The sequence below is a fragment of the Columba livia genome, chromosome 15 (assembly GCF_036013475.1).
Source record: "Columba livia isolate bColLiv1 breed racing homer chromosome 15, bColLiv1.pat.W.v2, whole genome shotgun sequence".
Lineage (NCBI taxonomy): Eukaryota > Metazoa > Chordata > Aves > Columbiformes > Columbidae > Columba > Columba livia.
In genome coordinates this window covers 11,767,082-11,781,667 of record NC_088616.1, presented here as the reverse complement: position 1 = coordinate 11,781,667, position 14,586 = coordinate 11,767,082, and the positions used below count along the sequence as shown (strand labels likewise).

The following is a 14,586-nucleotide window of genomic DNA, read 5'->3' as shown; positions in this document are numbered from 1 at the left end:
GAAAAAATCAGTGTCAGCAAATCAGACATTGATTGAGAACTCGCAAAATTCAGGAAACAGCCCAGATCAGGCAAGTTCAAGAAAAACTGAGCAGCTGAGGGCTTTTGGAAATTGGCCACTCACGGCCACCTTCAGTCAATGCCTGTTGAAAATGGGAAACTGCTTCTCACTGGATCTGATCCAGATTTGTGTCACCAATTGGTTTTTAATTCTGGGCAGGGTGTTCAATGTCACACCCTCCTAACACCGATGCCTTTGCAGGGCAGGAACTCCCTCGGTGTCCCACACCCAAGGGTGGCTCCACAGGCACGCGGCACCTTCACGGCGCAGGGACTTTGCCAGAGCGTGATAACACATCGCAAAGCAGGGAAGAGACCAGCTGAGCCCCAAACCTGCAATCCCCGTGTCTGCACTAAAGACTAGAAATGGACTTAGTCGCGTAGACACACTTCCATAAATGCAAAATCCCAAACACTTTGGTCGTAACTCCAGCAATGCAGAGGAAACACCTCTGTGTGTGTGTAACGGGCTATCGCCGTGTAACAGAGCGAAGGGAAATATTTCTCAAGTGTTGTCATATTAATTCAACTTTATCAGTTACATAAATTCAATGAGCTCTGGGCTTATGATGTGGAATTTTGGCCGTTCTATCTGCTAACTTTAAGTGTAGCACTTGGAAACATCAGGTTCTGCTAAATGTGCAGGGCATAGTCACTTCCTGACATCTTGGGCAGAAAGCTGTGACCTGGGCATCACAGCCCTTTATGGAGAACCTCTGTGCTCCATATAACACACTGACCTTTTGGTGGAGGAAGAGCTTGGGCTTTCCTCCAGCTGATGCTGGGGAGTTTAGGGTGACGGCAAGAGGAACACACGGGTTCATATGCAAGGTGAATTTTGCTGTGCTCTAGTTTCATAGTCTGTGAGCAGCAGCAAGCCTTAAGACCAAGAAGTGCCAAAAAATTGCTTCTGTAGTACTGGAAAAAAAAAAAAAAAGCAAAATGGCTACAGGCCTTTAAAGTTAGCAAAGGCCTCTCCCAAATATCACTCACAATTTGCCTGGAACAAAAGCCAGAGCACCAAGATATGACTTGTTGGGATGCTGTGGGTCCAAGAGTTATCAAGAGACAAGATTGAAAAAGAATAAATATGGACAAATGCAAAACTCAGCTCCATCACTAGGGATGTTCCTTTTCCTTAGAGTGAAGCACAGAGGATCCCAGAAAAGGCCATTTTATGCTGGAGGTTGGCAGACAAGCAGTGACTTGAGCCAAGGTCAGTTTGTAGCATCTCTGCTGAGGGCAATCCGACAGTATCCCCAACAGTAGGAGAGATACAATCCAACAGTATCTCTAAAATGCCTGTGATCATGCTTTCAAAACATAGCTGCTTTTTTCATTTGCAGCTGCTACATGTGGAGATTGTCACCTCCACGGTTAAGCACCAATGAGCATAAATGGCCTGTTCTGTTGTGTTGTTTCCACCTAAAACAATTAAGAGCATTCCTGAGACAGGCAAGGACATGAAACCCAAACGTCACCTCAGCAGCACAATAATTCTGAAGCCACTTAATGCTTTCATGCCATGGTTCACCGGGATTCCCTCATGTGCTGAGGTGCATCAGGAAATGCTCACCTGTAGGCACAGAATCACATTCGAAGTGTGAGCAGACCAATGCACTACAAGACAAATCCAAAATGGAAAGAGCATCCAAAGGAAAGAGCAGGTTAATGTAATGATGCTGCGGAGACCCCGGACTCCTCATGACAACAGTGCAGCAGAGGACAGTGGGGGAATCCAGGTAACTTCCCAGCTGAGTCACAGGTCACCTCAGCGGGAAGGAGGAAACACGGAGGTGTGATGGGTTCTGCTCCAGCTGCGCTGCAGAGACACAATGTTAAAGTCACTCAAGCGAGTCCACAATCACATAAAAGCAAATGAGAGTAAAATCCTTTATTTTTTTTTAACCACTTCCACTGTGACCGCAAAAGGCTCACGAAGAAGGACCATTTTGTCACAGTATTGTCTTGTTATCAGTAGAAATGGGCAAGGCAGATGGATGGCATAGAAGCAGTGGGGCTGACAAAAGCTTTGGGAGATGAAGCATAACAAAAATATCTCAGCAATGGGGTGCTTCTGAAACGCATTTCTGCCAGGTCATTCATTCTTGAGAACTAAATAAGCAAAAAAATTAACTCCAACTGGCCTGTCGTTTCTACTGACCTTCCTTTCAGTGCCCCGATCCCATTAGATGGTCTGTGACACAATCACTCTCTCACTGAGATTTTTCCATCCCTTGTTTGACACAAAACCCCTCCGACATAAGGTGGTGGTTAAATGTTGGAGATAAAGTGTTAGCTGGATGAGAAAGGTTGTGCCAGCTTAGGGCAAAATGAGAATTTCAAGTGGTCTTGTTTCATTGCAGCATATCCATGTGAGGACATCACCTGAAGGGTGATTCAGCTTTACTACCAGTTTTAATACCAAGTTTTAGTCAAGCCCTCAGTAGGCAACATTATAGGGCATAATCCCCAACCCATTAGACTTCCTTCCCACCAGACAAGACCCCTGTGAAACAGACAGTCAATAGGGTGGCTGTATGTCCACATTTGCTTGCCCTAAGAGCAGCCGCCTCTCAGTTACCACTAATTGCAACAGCAGTTCATTAAAACGGTTTATGTGCTGCCTCTTTGTTGGCTTATCATAACTTCAATAGCATGAGACTCCAGAGAGCTCTAATTCTGCCAAGGGATGCTAAATTGGCCCACACAAACCCACTCAGGAAATTAATATGGAAATTTTCCCAGTGCAACTGCACCACCAAGTCTTTATCGATTCTCTGACCCTGCCCACTTCAAAGCTGCTCCCACTTCAAGGCTGCTCATTTTCACACTCAATGGGTGGAGGACAGAGGCTACTACTGGAGTTTGATTTTTTTAACAAGAGACACGAGTTACGTGACACCCGAGGATGACTCAGGAAGGGCTGGGCCTTTGCCCCTTGGACCAGCCAAAGAAGTCACCTGGCATCACTCCCCGTGTCCCCCGCGACCAGCTGGGCAGCGCGTATAAAGAGGTGGCACCAGAGAAAGAGTTGCTACTGCAGTCGAGCTGCTGGACTAGATGTGGCTCCCCAGGATTCGTGAGGTTCTGGAAGAAGAAAAAGTAAGTTTTGGGAGATGGCTGTTTCTCTTTCAGCTAAATAAGTTAATGATTATTAATGAGCAAGTTGGTACTTTCTGCAGGAATATGCATGTTGCTCCTCTTTGAGGTAACCTGGCAGAGCAACTGATCTCTGGTTGAACTAGAACTAGAAAGTTCTTGGCCAATTCTGGCCATTCCTCTACCACTTTCAAGCTGGTGGTGTTTTATTTATTAAAAAATAAAGCAATGTGCTCAGAAACAAGAGAGAGGGACAGTGAAAAAGATGGGTAAAATAATTTCAAAATAAATAATCTCAAAATGGTGATTTATCAGGGGTTGTGGCTGTTCACAGCTGGCCACACAGGACATATGATGCTTGAAACTTTGCTCTATCAAAGCAAAGTGTTACTAAACTGACTGAAATACTAGAGGGACCTGTGGCCTGGGATCTGTGCTGTGTTGTAGTGAGATATGTTACAGAGGAAAAATACTATGTTTGCGTTTGAGGATTTCTAATGCAAGCAAGATCTGACTGTCTCTGCTCACCAAGCAGAAAGTGATGGCTGACAGAAAGTGCACCAGGAAAAAAAAAAAAGGGGTAATACTTAAAAAGCAAGATACTCCTATGAAAACATACAACTGAATTTTGGGAGTCTCTTTTAATGCTGGAGGAACGTTTTTGTTCCCCAGTGATGAACACCAGCCTTGACCATCTATACAAGGCGCCCACTCCTCAGCCCATCTCCTCTCACAGTGTTGAGGCCACTGGACCTTTCCCAGCACCCCCGGGCAGGACAGAGAATTTTCACTGAACTTCCAGAGTACCTGCACTCCAAAGAGATAATTCCCCAATGATTTATGCTTTTTTAGGCTTGAAAAGGTGATCCACTCACAAAAAAAAGGGGAACAATGAAGGGAAAAGAAAGGCCACCGCTTTTCACTGCGCTTATAACTTTACTCATTTTAGGTAAGTCATGTCAGCCCTACAACCACGCTGAGCTGAATATACAGATTAGAGTGACAGAGCAAAGTGTCTCTGGTGTTGGCAAGACTTTGCAGTGTAGTTTGGGCTCCAGAACTGAAAATGTAGTGCTACGTAACAAAAACAGCAACAACAACTTGGATGTGTGCTCAGTACTAGTACATAACCAGTAAAGGATGAAAAATGAGCTTAGTTTCTTAATTTCATATTTTTCTGGTCTCTGTTCTTGCATTTCTGTGGGGGTCTATGACAGAAGAAGATAAGTTTATTTCCACTCATCTAACTATTCCCTCTGTGTTTGTTTTGTTTTGTTTTTTCCTAGGGCCATATGTAAACGGTTTAAATCAGGTATGTGTGTAACATCACAGAATGCTGTACAAAGTTTGTTTCTGGGTTATTGGTCATTTAGCAGACACTTAAAAGTAACATCAGTTACCTGCAATAGCCACTTAGAGGCAAAATCCACTTTTAGACACTCAGCATCAGCCATTTAGAGAAATCTAGTGCAAGGGAACCTCTATGAGGTTATAAACAAACACCCGTATGGCAATACAGGAATCACTGCACTGTAGGGAGCACCCTGTGTAAATCACATCCTATTCCATGTCACGAATACTCTGTCCTAACTACTGCTCTCCCTCCTTTCTTCCCACAGTGTCCAGCATTCTTCATATGTAAGTAAAATTTTGTTTGTATCTAAGGTACCATTTCTACACTTGAGATGTTGGGCGGGGTCTCTGCACGCACGGGAGCAGAATTAAGTATTGAGGAAGCTGACACCCCTTGGAATCATCCCTGAATAGAATCCATGTAAAAATTCTGCATCATTTATTTAAGGACCTTTCAGGGGTCTCAGCCCGGCACTGAAAAGAAACACTCACTGTTATACACCCGCAATTTCCCGTGTAACGCAAACAGCAAACACAAGGAGCTGATGGGAGAGGGTGTGGAACTGAAAGGGCTGGTCAACACTTTCTGCACCCAAAGGAAAGCACCACATGTATCCTCAAAGAGGCTAAAATATTAGTGTCATTCATTTCTTTCTTCTTCCACAGCTCCAACTTACTGCTCATCTGAAAGCAGGTAGGCATCCCCGAGAACTGGTACCCGCACTGCTTGAGAACGATTCTGCTGGTGTTAAAATACCAGCTCCCAAAAGCTGCACCAAAAGAACCTGAGCCCTTTGCCATCTACCAAGCTCTTTTCTCCTCAGATATTTAACGGAAAATGTTCAACGTTTCCTGCTTCCTTTCCAGTTCCAATCTAAGCTCCATCCTGAAGAGCGGTGACTGGTGCAGCCCTTCCCTGCGGCAGTACGCCTGCGCTTCGGTACGTCACCTCCAGCAGGTCCCATCAACTCCCCAGATACTCCTTTCTAGCTACTGTGAGCCATTCTCAGTCAGATTTGCCTTCCCCTCCTTTGGCACACCAGATGAGTTTGCTCTGAAATCACTGCCATTGGGCAAAATGCAGCAAGCCAGGCCACGCCTCTGACCCTGGAGAGCCAGAGAACTGCAAACTCTGACCTTGGATTTGCAGATCTTTACCCCTTTTCTGATGGAATATCCTTCTGTCTGTCCCAGGGCACAAAGCTGACATCAAGTCAACTCTTCTCCATCCTCTCGTGCTACATCACAGATCCTGCAGCTCTCCTGGACCAAGGGGCTTTCCTGCTCTTGTTCCAACAAGTTGACAGTAAAGTGCTGCAAGCTGCTCTGAATGAAATCAGTGTGCAGGTAATTTTAGCATCACAGGGAAGACTATTCGATAGTTACCTGGGGGCTCTGCAGCCCCAGGTCTCTAGTATGTCATTACTACAATTACACAAAAACAAGAGCTCAAGTTTCAGTACAAACCAACCTATTTTTCCCTTCCAAATCCTCCTCAAAACTTTATTTTCCTATTCTCCTTAACAAGCACAGGAGTGGAGTCTGGCTACTGAGGTGATGAATCCACTTCTTAGTCAGCTGAACACCTTCTCCTTCCCCATCTACATTCACTTCTCTCTGTCAAAGAGAGCACAGCCCACCTGAACAAGCGACCGCCTTTCAGTCCAGACACAGTTCCTGCCACGTCCCTGCTCCCAGCACAGTGTCAGCACCAAGGAAAATCGGTCTGCTCTGTCCGCTCTCAGGAGTATTTTCAAGGCAGTCTAGATGAACCGATTTGAGGTAACATTTGGAGATTAGAAGCACAAAGGCAATTTCTGTATCTTCTCAAGAAGAGCTAAGTTGGACAGTTGGACAAGCAGCCGACCTGAAGATCTCGGGAAAGGGATGGCATTCTTGTCTCAGCGTTTGTGCAGAATCACTAGCCCTAAGCATGCCAATAATACCTGTAACAAATTAGCAACACTTTCAGCATTTTCCGTCTTGTTTCCAGGTTGGCAGTGACCAGATTGTGCCAGCCACCAAAGCCTTCATCTTAAACGCAGCATGGGAAGTCATCAAGTCTGATCCTAAGGTTGAAAATGCAGGTTTCCTGGCATCCTGGTTCCAGGAGACACTGCACGCCTACCTGCCTTCCATTGGCACCGGCATCCTGGACTGCATGGCACAGCTCCCGGTCACCTGCGATGGCCTGGCCACAGTGTATGTCCCATCAGAGCTCAGAGTTTCATTAGATGGTCTGCACAAGCCTGTGGTTTGATAGAACCAGGAAATACATTGCATTGTCAAACAGAGCATTCTAAGATGTGAATTTTGATGTCTATTTTCCTGCCAGTTATTTCTGTTTCTAATTGGTGTTATTAAGATCAATCCACAGAAGAGTTAAGATAGGGCTGGAAAAAACAACAGATGATAGAACAAGCTCCCAGGGCACTACTATTACACTCTGTGCCTCTTGGGGACCTCTCCTGCGGAGAGAGGAGCTGGTGAAGGAGATGAGTGGAGACAGGTAGTAATTTGGAAGAAGGTGTGAAGCGGGATGGAGATGTGAAGAAATAAGCTGGGATATTAAAATGGGTCTTTGGAACATGAAGGGCTATCTCGCTTTCTATTGTGCACCCACGCACAATTTCTAACATTCAACTTAGAGAAGTGAAGGGAAATAGAAGCAAACAAATTGTTACTCATACCAGAAACAGGCAACAGCTTTCATGTCATCTGTCCCATTTGAACCGTAGGGTTCAAGCTCTGGACACGGCTTATTCCAAGATGGACAACAGCACGAGACAGCTGGTAGCTGACTGGATTAGAAGATTCCTTACCATACATGGTTAGTGATCAGATTTACAGGGCAAATTTTCCTGGTACAATTGCAAAAGATTCAGAGATCCTTGTATAAACTACCAACATCTATTGACTGCAGAATGAGAATTAGCTGTTAAGATGACTGGATTATAAAGTACACTAACAAAAACTATTCAGTACCACGCCCATGCTTTCAGCAGCACAATAAGATTGTTTAAATAGCTCTTCTGAACTCAGGTCAAACTATTATGTTAGAGGAGAGGAGATCAGTGACAATGATGTTCTTTGGGTCAAATTCATCTCCATTTGTCCCAGTACCCTCCCTCCAAGCCTTTTCCATCCCCATGGTCTCAAAGGAGACCCATCCTCATCTACCTATCAAGAAATAAATTGTTTTATGATTTTTTTTAGTTTGTGAAAAAAATTCAGCAAAGGAGTGGCTACTGACCAACTGGAAGAGTTTCCAAAGTTACGCATCATATAATGACCTCGCTTCTTGCTGGAGCAGCTTTGATGGGGTAAGAAATCACTTTGAAATTGGGCTTCATTCAGGTGTTTCACCCAGCAGGCTGGGAAAGCTCAAGCATTTAGATGAGCAGGAGGATGAAGTGACTGAAGATTTCATTTGCCTATGGATTGTAGTATGGGTGGTTGGAACCAGAGGTCAGCGAACAGTCAGACTTCAGCAGCCCACACCCACACGGCACCTACTAAACTTACGTATTCAATGATCTGATAACAACAGTGGGAGAATTCTTGCACTGGGTCTTTACTCGTGCCTATCTCTCCCCAGTTCACAGCCCTCGAGGTCCTCAGTGCCCGCCAGCTGGCCCAGCTCACCGCACGCAGCAACGCGCTGGCCAACCGCAGCCTGGCCGCTGCCATCGCCCCTGTCCTCAGCACCAACAGCATCCTCTACCTTGAGGATTACCTGGCCGAGCTATCGACCTTAACCCTGAATCCTTCGCTTGACCGTGGCGTGATGTACTCGATGCTGGAGACCATTTTAACCAAAGTCAGACAGAACTTCCCAGATCTGTGCTCGCCATCCCTGAAGGATTTGTTTCAGGTGAAACTGAAAAGGCTGCTCGCTGTTACCGATGCAGATATATTAAGGCTCTTCCCAACGAAAATAGGCTGCACTGATTTCCAAGATATGTGAGTATATGTGTCACCTGCACTTACTGAGAAATGAAGTTAACAGATAATACATAAACAAGGCTCCTCACTCTGACTGCTACATGTTTTTATTACCTGTGACTCCTAAGACTACCATAAAAATGAACCTGCAGCACTTATTGTCAAATGTTGCTCTGGAGATTTTGAAATGATCATATTTAGATTATGACCATAAAATAAAACAATGTTACGTCTCCTCCAGAAAAAGCAGTACAGCACAATGAAAATAAACTTGCACCAATGATATAGGAACAAAGCACCCGAACACCCAAATGCTAATCTTCTGCAAGGTTCAAAACCATTTTACTCTTCTCTCACCACCTAAAGTTATCTTAAATTTTAAAAATTATTTATTTTTTTGGTGCAGCATGGCTTATAGATGCTCTGATATGCAACACTAAAATCAGATTTCATTTTTATCAATATACAGCTACAAAGGACTGAATTCTGTGCACCACGAATTAGATCCCAACACGCGGAGAGCTGTGTACCAGGCCAGAATGGATTTCCTCAACGGACAAGCAGCAAAAGAAGGTAAAAGATTAGTGCATATTATTTCCTCTTACGATACTGTAAGCACTTTGATACTGAAACCCTACGCTACTTTTGAGCAACACGTGACCAATAATGCTCAGAACTTCAGGATTACAACGAAATTCATGAAAACAAGCAGATTCCCACCTTCTGTGGGGCAAACTGTCCCAGGAGTGCCCTGGTAGAGCACGGCCAGCTGAAGTGCAGGAGGCTGGGATGAATCTAGTACCTGAAATTGGGAAGAAACTTCTACCTCTTGACTGGCGCCCCGGAGCACCACTTTCTGCCTTCTGCAGCACTCTGAGCTTTTTCTAGGTCCAGCTGTGGCTACAGCACCATTCCTACCTCTCACCTTCTTACAGAGAGGGATTTTCCAGCAGCACAGGCTCATCTGGCACAGATGAGTATCTGACACGTTACACAAAGCTCCTCTCCCCTGCCAACAGGCTCCGTGAGCTCCTGACCATCCACCATCTTCTCTTGCAGGAGCAGCTTGTACGTTCACCACTTCTACCAGCCGAGACTGGTTAGAGAACAACTTTGGATTATCGAGTATTTACAGTGACTACAGTGATTTCCTCCGCCTCAATCCCAGCTTCAACGGGGTGGGTATCCCCGAGCAAAACCCATGTTGGGTGGCTCTACGATGGCAGCAGGACACCAGCCTGGGGGCACTTGGAAGCTCCTGGGTGGCCACTCACATGCAGAACAACAAGCACCAGGTGAGCATTCAACTGCTCCTGGGATGACAATTTTTTCCTTTCCTTTTTAGTTTGAGGTGACAGATTTGTTAACTGCAGTGCAGTTGGGAAAGTTACTCGTCACCTCCCGTATCCTCATTGACAACAAGAGAGCCAGCGCAGAGGCAGATGTGATGGAGATCATGAAAACTCTCCAAACCCGGAATATCTCTGAAATGCACATCTTCCTGCAGGAGGTTAATTCTCTTGTAGCACAGGTAAGAGAGTTCCTCCAGTTTCAGACTCTTTATTTTCTACAGGGACCACCCTTCCTCTTGTTTGGTCTCATTTTCATTTGCTCTTGCCCCTGCAATCAACTATAGATTTTTCCAAAGCAAATTTCTATAAAACAATAGAGTGGCGTGAATCCAAAGAAGCAGAATTATCAAGTCCCTCAGATTAAGCAGCCAAAAAATAAAAACCAAAATAAAAATAACCAGTACCTTTTCATTTACATTGCCCAGACCTGTATTGTTAAATCCGCCGTTCATTTCTGCAAGAACAAAGCCACACTAACACTCAGAATGACTGAGACACAAAGTTAAGCATCTCCATCACACTCTAGTAGCACATCACTTCCCATTTACTCTTCTCCCCAGATGCACGTGGAGAGAATAACAAGCACTGGGGTTCGTGACATAATGCTCAAAGGCATCTTCCAGATCCTGAAGCCACATTTTGCCTCCATGACAAGACAAGACATGGAATCTCTGTTCAATGGGACACTGACCTTGTACCTGGGCTCCATCACGCATGATGAATTACTGACCCTGCCTGCTGTGGGTGACTGCCCGCTCTTACACACCATGTGAGTATCCATCCAGCTCCGTTTCTCTCTCCTGTGTACACCATGAAGGAGAATGTCACTGCAGCGACGGGGAGCGATCAGAGTGACAAGCAAGAAGGGCTATGAATTCATCTGTCCCATCGGAGAAAACACCTCTGGCTGGCTGTGCTTAAAATGTTATGAGCTTTTATCTGTAAAAGCCACAACAAATAACTGATGCTGACACGTCTTCTCTCTCCTTGTCTTGCAGAGTGAGAGGTTTGGATTATGCATTTGATGACATGACAACAGAGACAAAGACTGACATAACCCAATGGATCGTGCAAACCCTTCCTCACTTAAGTGAGTCTCCTCCTCCCTCGAGTTTGTTCAGGCCTCTGTTTTCCCTCAGACCTCACTGACATGCAGGTTTCTCCTGTGCTGAGGAGTTTGCAATAATTGGGAACCAGGGTTTTTGTAAACTGTAAAAGTTGCACTACAATTATACCTCAAGTCTTCCAGGAACCGCACCAAGATGAGCCAACCTGGTCAGAACCAGGCTGATGCACTGCTTAGACACATGATAATTGGCAATAGTTCCTCAATCATTTCCATAAATACTCTGGAATGATCTTAAGTTTTGTGAGTCTTGAACTGAAACATAAATAATTTGTTATGGCTGCATTTTAGATTGTCAGATGGATGAAAACTGGATGACTCTGAACTTCCGGAGATTTGGATCCACGGCTAACATCACAGACTTTGTTGCTGCCTACGCAAACTTTACTGGGGTAAGACTACTGATTTAGACACTTTGTGACATTTTACTACCACAGAGCCGAAAACACTTCTATGTCCTTTTTAGACAGTCACACGATTCACAGTGGGATTTATATTCTAAAAAACAGGGATTATTACAAAATAGTTTGAACAAACATGAAATGGAAAGATATTGTCCTTTCCTCCTTAACTACAAACAATGGAAATATTTCCATCCTTTTCAGGAGAGCTGGGATTTCCCCTGTGCTACAGGAAGAGTTCAACTACGATTTCTGATCATTCCCCTGCATTTCAGGTCCAACGTGAGGCCCAGGCGTGCAGTAAAGCTGCAGACACACGCTGACATGGTCAAGATAATACAAATGTATATTTATAATAATTCTCTCTGCCTCTGTTCCAGCTGGCATTCCTGGAGCAGCTCACTGCAGTCCAGCTTGCCCAGTTAACACTGTCCCAAGACGTGTTCGGCTCTGTCACCAACATCGAACAGATCTTTGACAGAATGACCAAGCTGCCGGGTGTCCAGGAGCTGGCCGCCTACTGGGATGAGCTGAACTCTGCTTTAGAGGAGGTAACTGCAGCCGGATGGTTACCAGAGCTCAGCAGGAGGAGTCTGTGAGGACAGAAGCCTTCCCATGGTAAAAGGAAGGTGATACAAGAGGTTTGACAGGGAAGGTTGCAGCAGGTTCAAGGCCAGAAGCAGATGATGCTTAGTCTGTGCTGCCAGAGGCCCCTTCCCACCTCAGACTGAAAGACACAGGCCAGATCTCCAGCCTCGGTAAAACAATAACGCTCAGAGAGGTCCCTAAAGCACCATTAGTTTACATCATATTAACTCACATAAGTTTACTATTTGGCTCAGGCTGTAGTAATTCCTTTTCCACATACACAGCACCCATTGGCAATTATTTGCTGAGGCTCCTCTAATACAATAATTAGCTAAGGGCCCTTCTTGGCCCATTGTAAATACAAAACCTTTCATCAGGGCCAACAGAAGACAGGCAAAGGCTGCAAGATCCAGACCCCACAGGTCTCTCCCTCAGGTAAGATCTGACCATGGAGAGATTTCCTATGGGGTTATGGCATCATGACTAACTCGGCTAGGAAAGCGAGCTTTGTACCACAGCAACTGCCTTTAATTCTCCATGTTCATCCCAAAGATGAAGCACGTACCTAGAATGGTACAAAGCTAGCCTGGTACAAAGCTAGCCTCTGGTCTGCAGGAATTACAACTGTTACTCCATTTTTTTTCCTTAAAATAGAAAACAATAAAACTCTTTAGAACTCAGCTGTTCCCACCTTGTTTGATGAGAAAGCAGGAGTCCAGTATGGAGGGCGAGTCTCACCTGGGCTGTGCTCACAGAGACACTGAGGCAGTGGGAGCACTTAATTAGTTTCAAAACATTTCCCTGCTGCAGAAAATCAAGGTGGAGACAAGAAGAAAAATCTCTGTTCTTCTATGCTGGTTTTGCTGGAAATTTTGCCTGTGTGTGACTTTATGCTTCACAGTAATATAGTCAGGTCTCGGCTGTTTCAACGCTGTAAAATCCTGCTGGATGCCACATGATTTGCTATTACTGTTGGGTTAGAAATAGAAACTACATCACTCAGAAATATTCTTCTCTTAGTTTTCAAATATTCTCCCAGAGCTTTACGGTTGCATTTTGTGTTCTTGCTACAGCCTTTTGCTGTCACCTTCAATGTCTCCATGGCAGTGAAGCACACCATGTTGGCAAGAACAGTGCGGCAGCTCCGTTCTGTGCTCCCCACCTTCACAGACCACGACTACCAGCTCTGGTTTCAGAAGAGGCTCGTGGCTGTTCTGCCAGGCATTGATGCCACCATCCTCCAGGACATCCCCAGCACCATGTCCTGTGGTTCCTACAAGTCTCTGTGAGTCACAGTCACCCTCTCCGGGGCTGTTTCGTGTTACTTGAGATTTAAACCATTTAGTAAAGAGTAATTTGGTGCAGTGGATGAACTGTAAAAGGATGGAACGTGGTGCCATGGTTGCAGAAAAAGGCCAGAAAACAGTTACTCCCACTCTTCTCATTTATCTTACAAGCCCTGGCAAGTCACTTTATTTGGCTTTTATTTACTTTAGGTATTACCACACCAGCTGCTGAGTTCACGTATTAATTGGACTCAAACAATTTCTTGGCACAAGACATTTAGAAGGCCCCAGTTTGGACTCACTTTGCCTCCACTAAAACCGATGACAAACTCCCAGGCAACAATGAAGCCAGGTTTTCAATGCTTTCTTTTGATTCTTCCAATGTATTTATTTTCAGGGCAGCCAGAGAGAATAAACTCAGAATATTTCAGGAGAGCTATTCAGCAATGGGTTTGCTCCCGAGTCCTTCACTTACTCCAGGTTTCTTTCTTCTACAGAATTTCTGGGATCAACAGAGTCTTCTCCGAAATCCCTGCGGCTGCCAAGACTGATGTCTATAACTACATCGTGGCGTTCCTCACCCAGCCGTCTGAGCTCACGGGTAACCCCATCAGTACAGCCAATTCTCTGCAAGTTGTGGCACAGAGCTAATCAGTCTCTTGCTTTGTTAAATACTTTCCAAACTGCTTGACTAATGGGTGTTTCTTCTCAGAACTCACTGTTCACAGTATGGAAATTAAAGAGTGCAGAGTGTGCCACTGGAGGGCTGATGCAAAAGCCCAAGTCAGGGACTTCAAGCCTTTCCTTTGTCTTCCAGGTGCTCTGGCAACCCCGGGTACTGATGTGTACTCAAATCTACTGCCATGTTATCTGTTTTTCTGTGCCCTCCCATAGGTCCTGCCTGCTCCACCCAAACCACAACTAGAGACTGGTTATTACAGTTCTTTGGAAAATTCTGCACACAAGCACCTTACACTCAGCTGGTTTCACTCTACCACCAACCTTTTGATGCAGTAAGTCTGTGCATTTCCAGGCTGCCTTTGCACTCAAGAGAGGATGTGCCAGAAAAATGGAAATTAATTTGCCCAGGGATGAGGTAACACAATTCAACTCCTCTGTTTCTCCCCAGTATGCGGTTTTGGATCTTCTCACTCCCACCCAGATCGGTGACCTGATGGTGCACTCGGACACCCTGACCCGCATGGATGCAGCAGTCCAGCTTGTCCAGTTCTTCCAGCAAAGTAAAGCTGAGGATATTCGGATGATTCTGACACAGTTCACCAAGGCTGCAAGCATGGTACACAATGCGCATGTTCTCTGCATCTCCATCACAAGTTATTTGCTGAAAAAACTGCTTTGCCAATACTATAATTT

The 14,586-nt window shown here is 45.1% G+C and overlaps 1 protein-coding gene across 1 annotated transcript in view; it reads left to right on the top strand.

Moving 5' to 3' along the window:
• Nucleotides 1–3,026: 3,026 nt before the first annotated feature.
• The window catches only part of LOC110360243 (uncharacterized), a 29,635-nt gene continuing 18,075 nt past the window's right edge, over nt 3,027–14,586 (top strand). The window contains exons 1-22 of the mRNA XM_065030634.1: nt 3,027–3,164; nt 4,014–4,110; nt 4,448–4,473; nt 4,781–4,799; nt 5,181–5,208; nt 5,382–5,454; nt 5,709–5,861; nt 6,508–6,716; nt 7,253–7,344; nt 7,731–7,837; nt 8,113–8,477; nt 8,929–9,032; nt 9,519–9,637; nt 9,805–9,990; nt 10,372–10,580; nt 10,810–10,901; nt 11,229–11,329; nt 11,719–11,889; nt 13,000–13,211; nt 13,710–13,813; nt 14,107–14,225; nt 14,342–14,509. Of these exons, the coding sequence (XP_064886706.1) occupies nt 4,053–4,110; nt 4,448–4,473; nt 4,781–4,799; nt 5,181–5,208; nt 5,382–5,454; nt 5,709–5,861; nt 6,508–6,716; nt 7,253–7,344; nt 7,731–7,837; nt 8,113–8,477; nt 8,929–9,032; nt 9,519–9,637; nt 9,805–9,990; nt 10,372–10,580; nt 10,810–10,901; nt 11,229–11,329; nt 11,719–11,889; nt 13,000–13,211; nt 13,710–13,813; nt 14,107–14,225; nt 14,342–14,509 (2,715 nt within the window). The 5' untranslated portion in view covers nt 3,027–3,164; nt 4,014–4,052. The remainder of the gene's footprint in view (nt 3,165–4,013; nt 4,111–4,447; nt 4,474–4,780; nt 4,800–5,180; nt 5,209–5,381; nt 5,455–5,708; nt 5,862–6,507; nt 6,717–7,252; nt 7,345–7,730; nt 7,838–8,112; nt 8,478–8,928; nt 9,033–9,518; nt 9,638–9,804; nt 9,991–10,371; nt 10,581–10,809; nt 10,902–11,228; nt 11,330–11,718; nt 11,890–12,999; nt 13,212–13,709; nt 13,814–14,106; nt 14,226–14,341; nt 14,510–14,586) is intronic.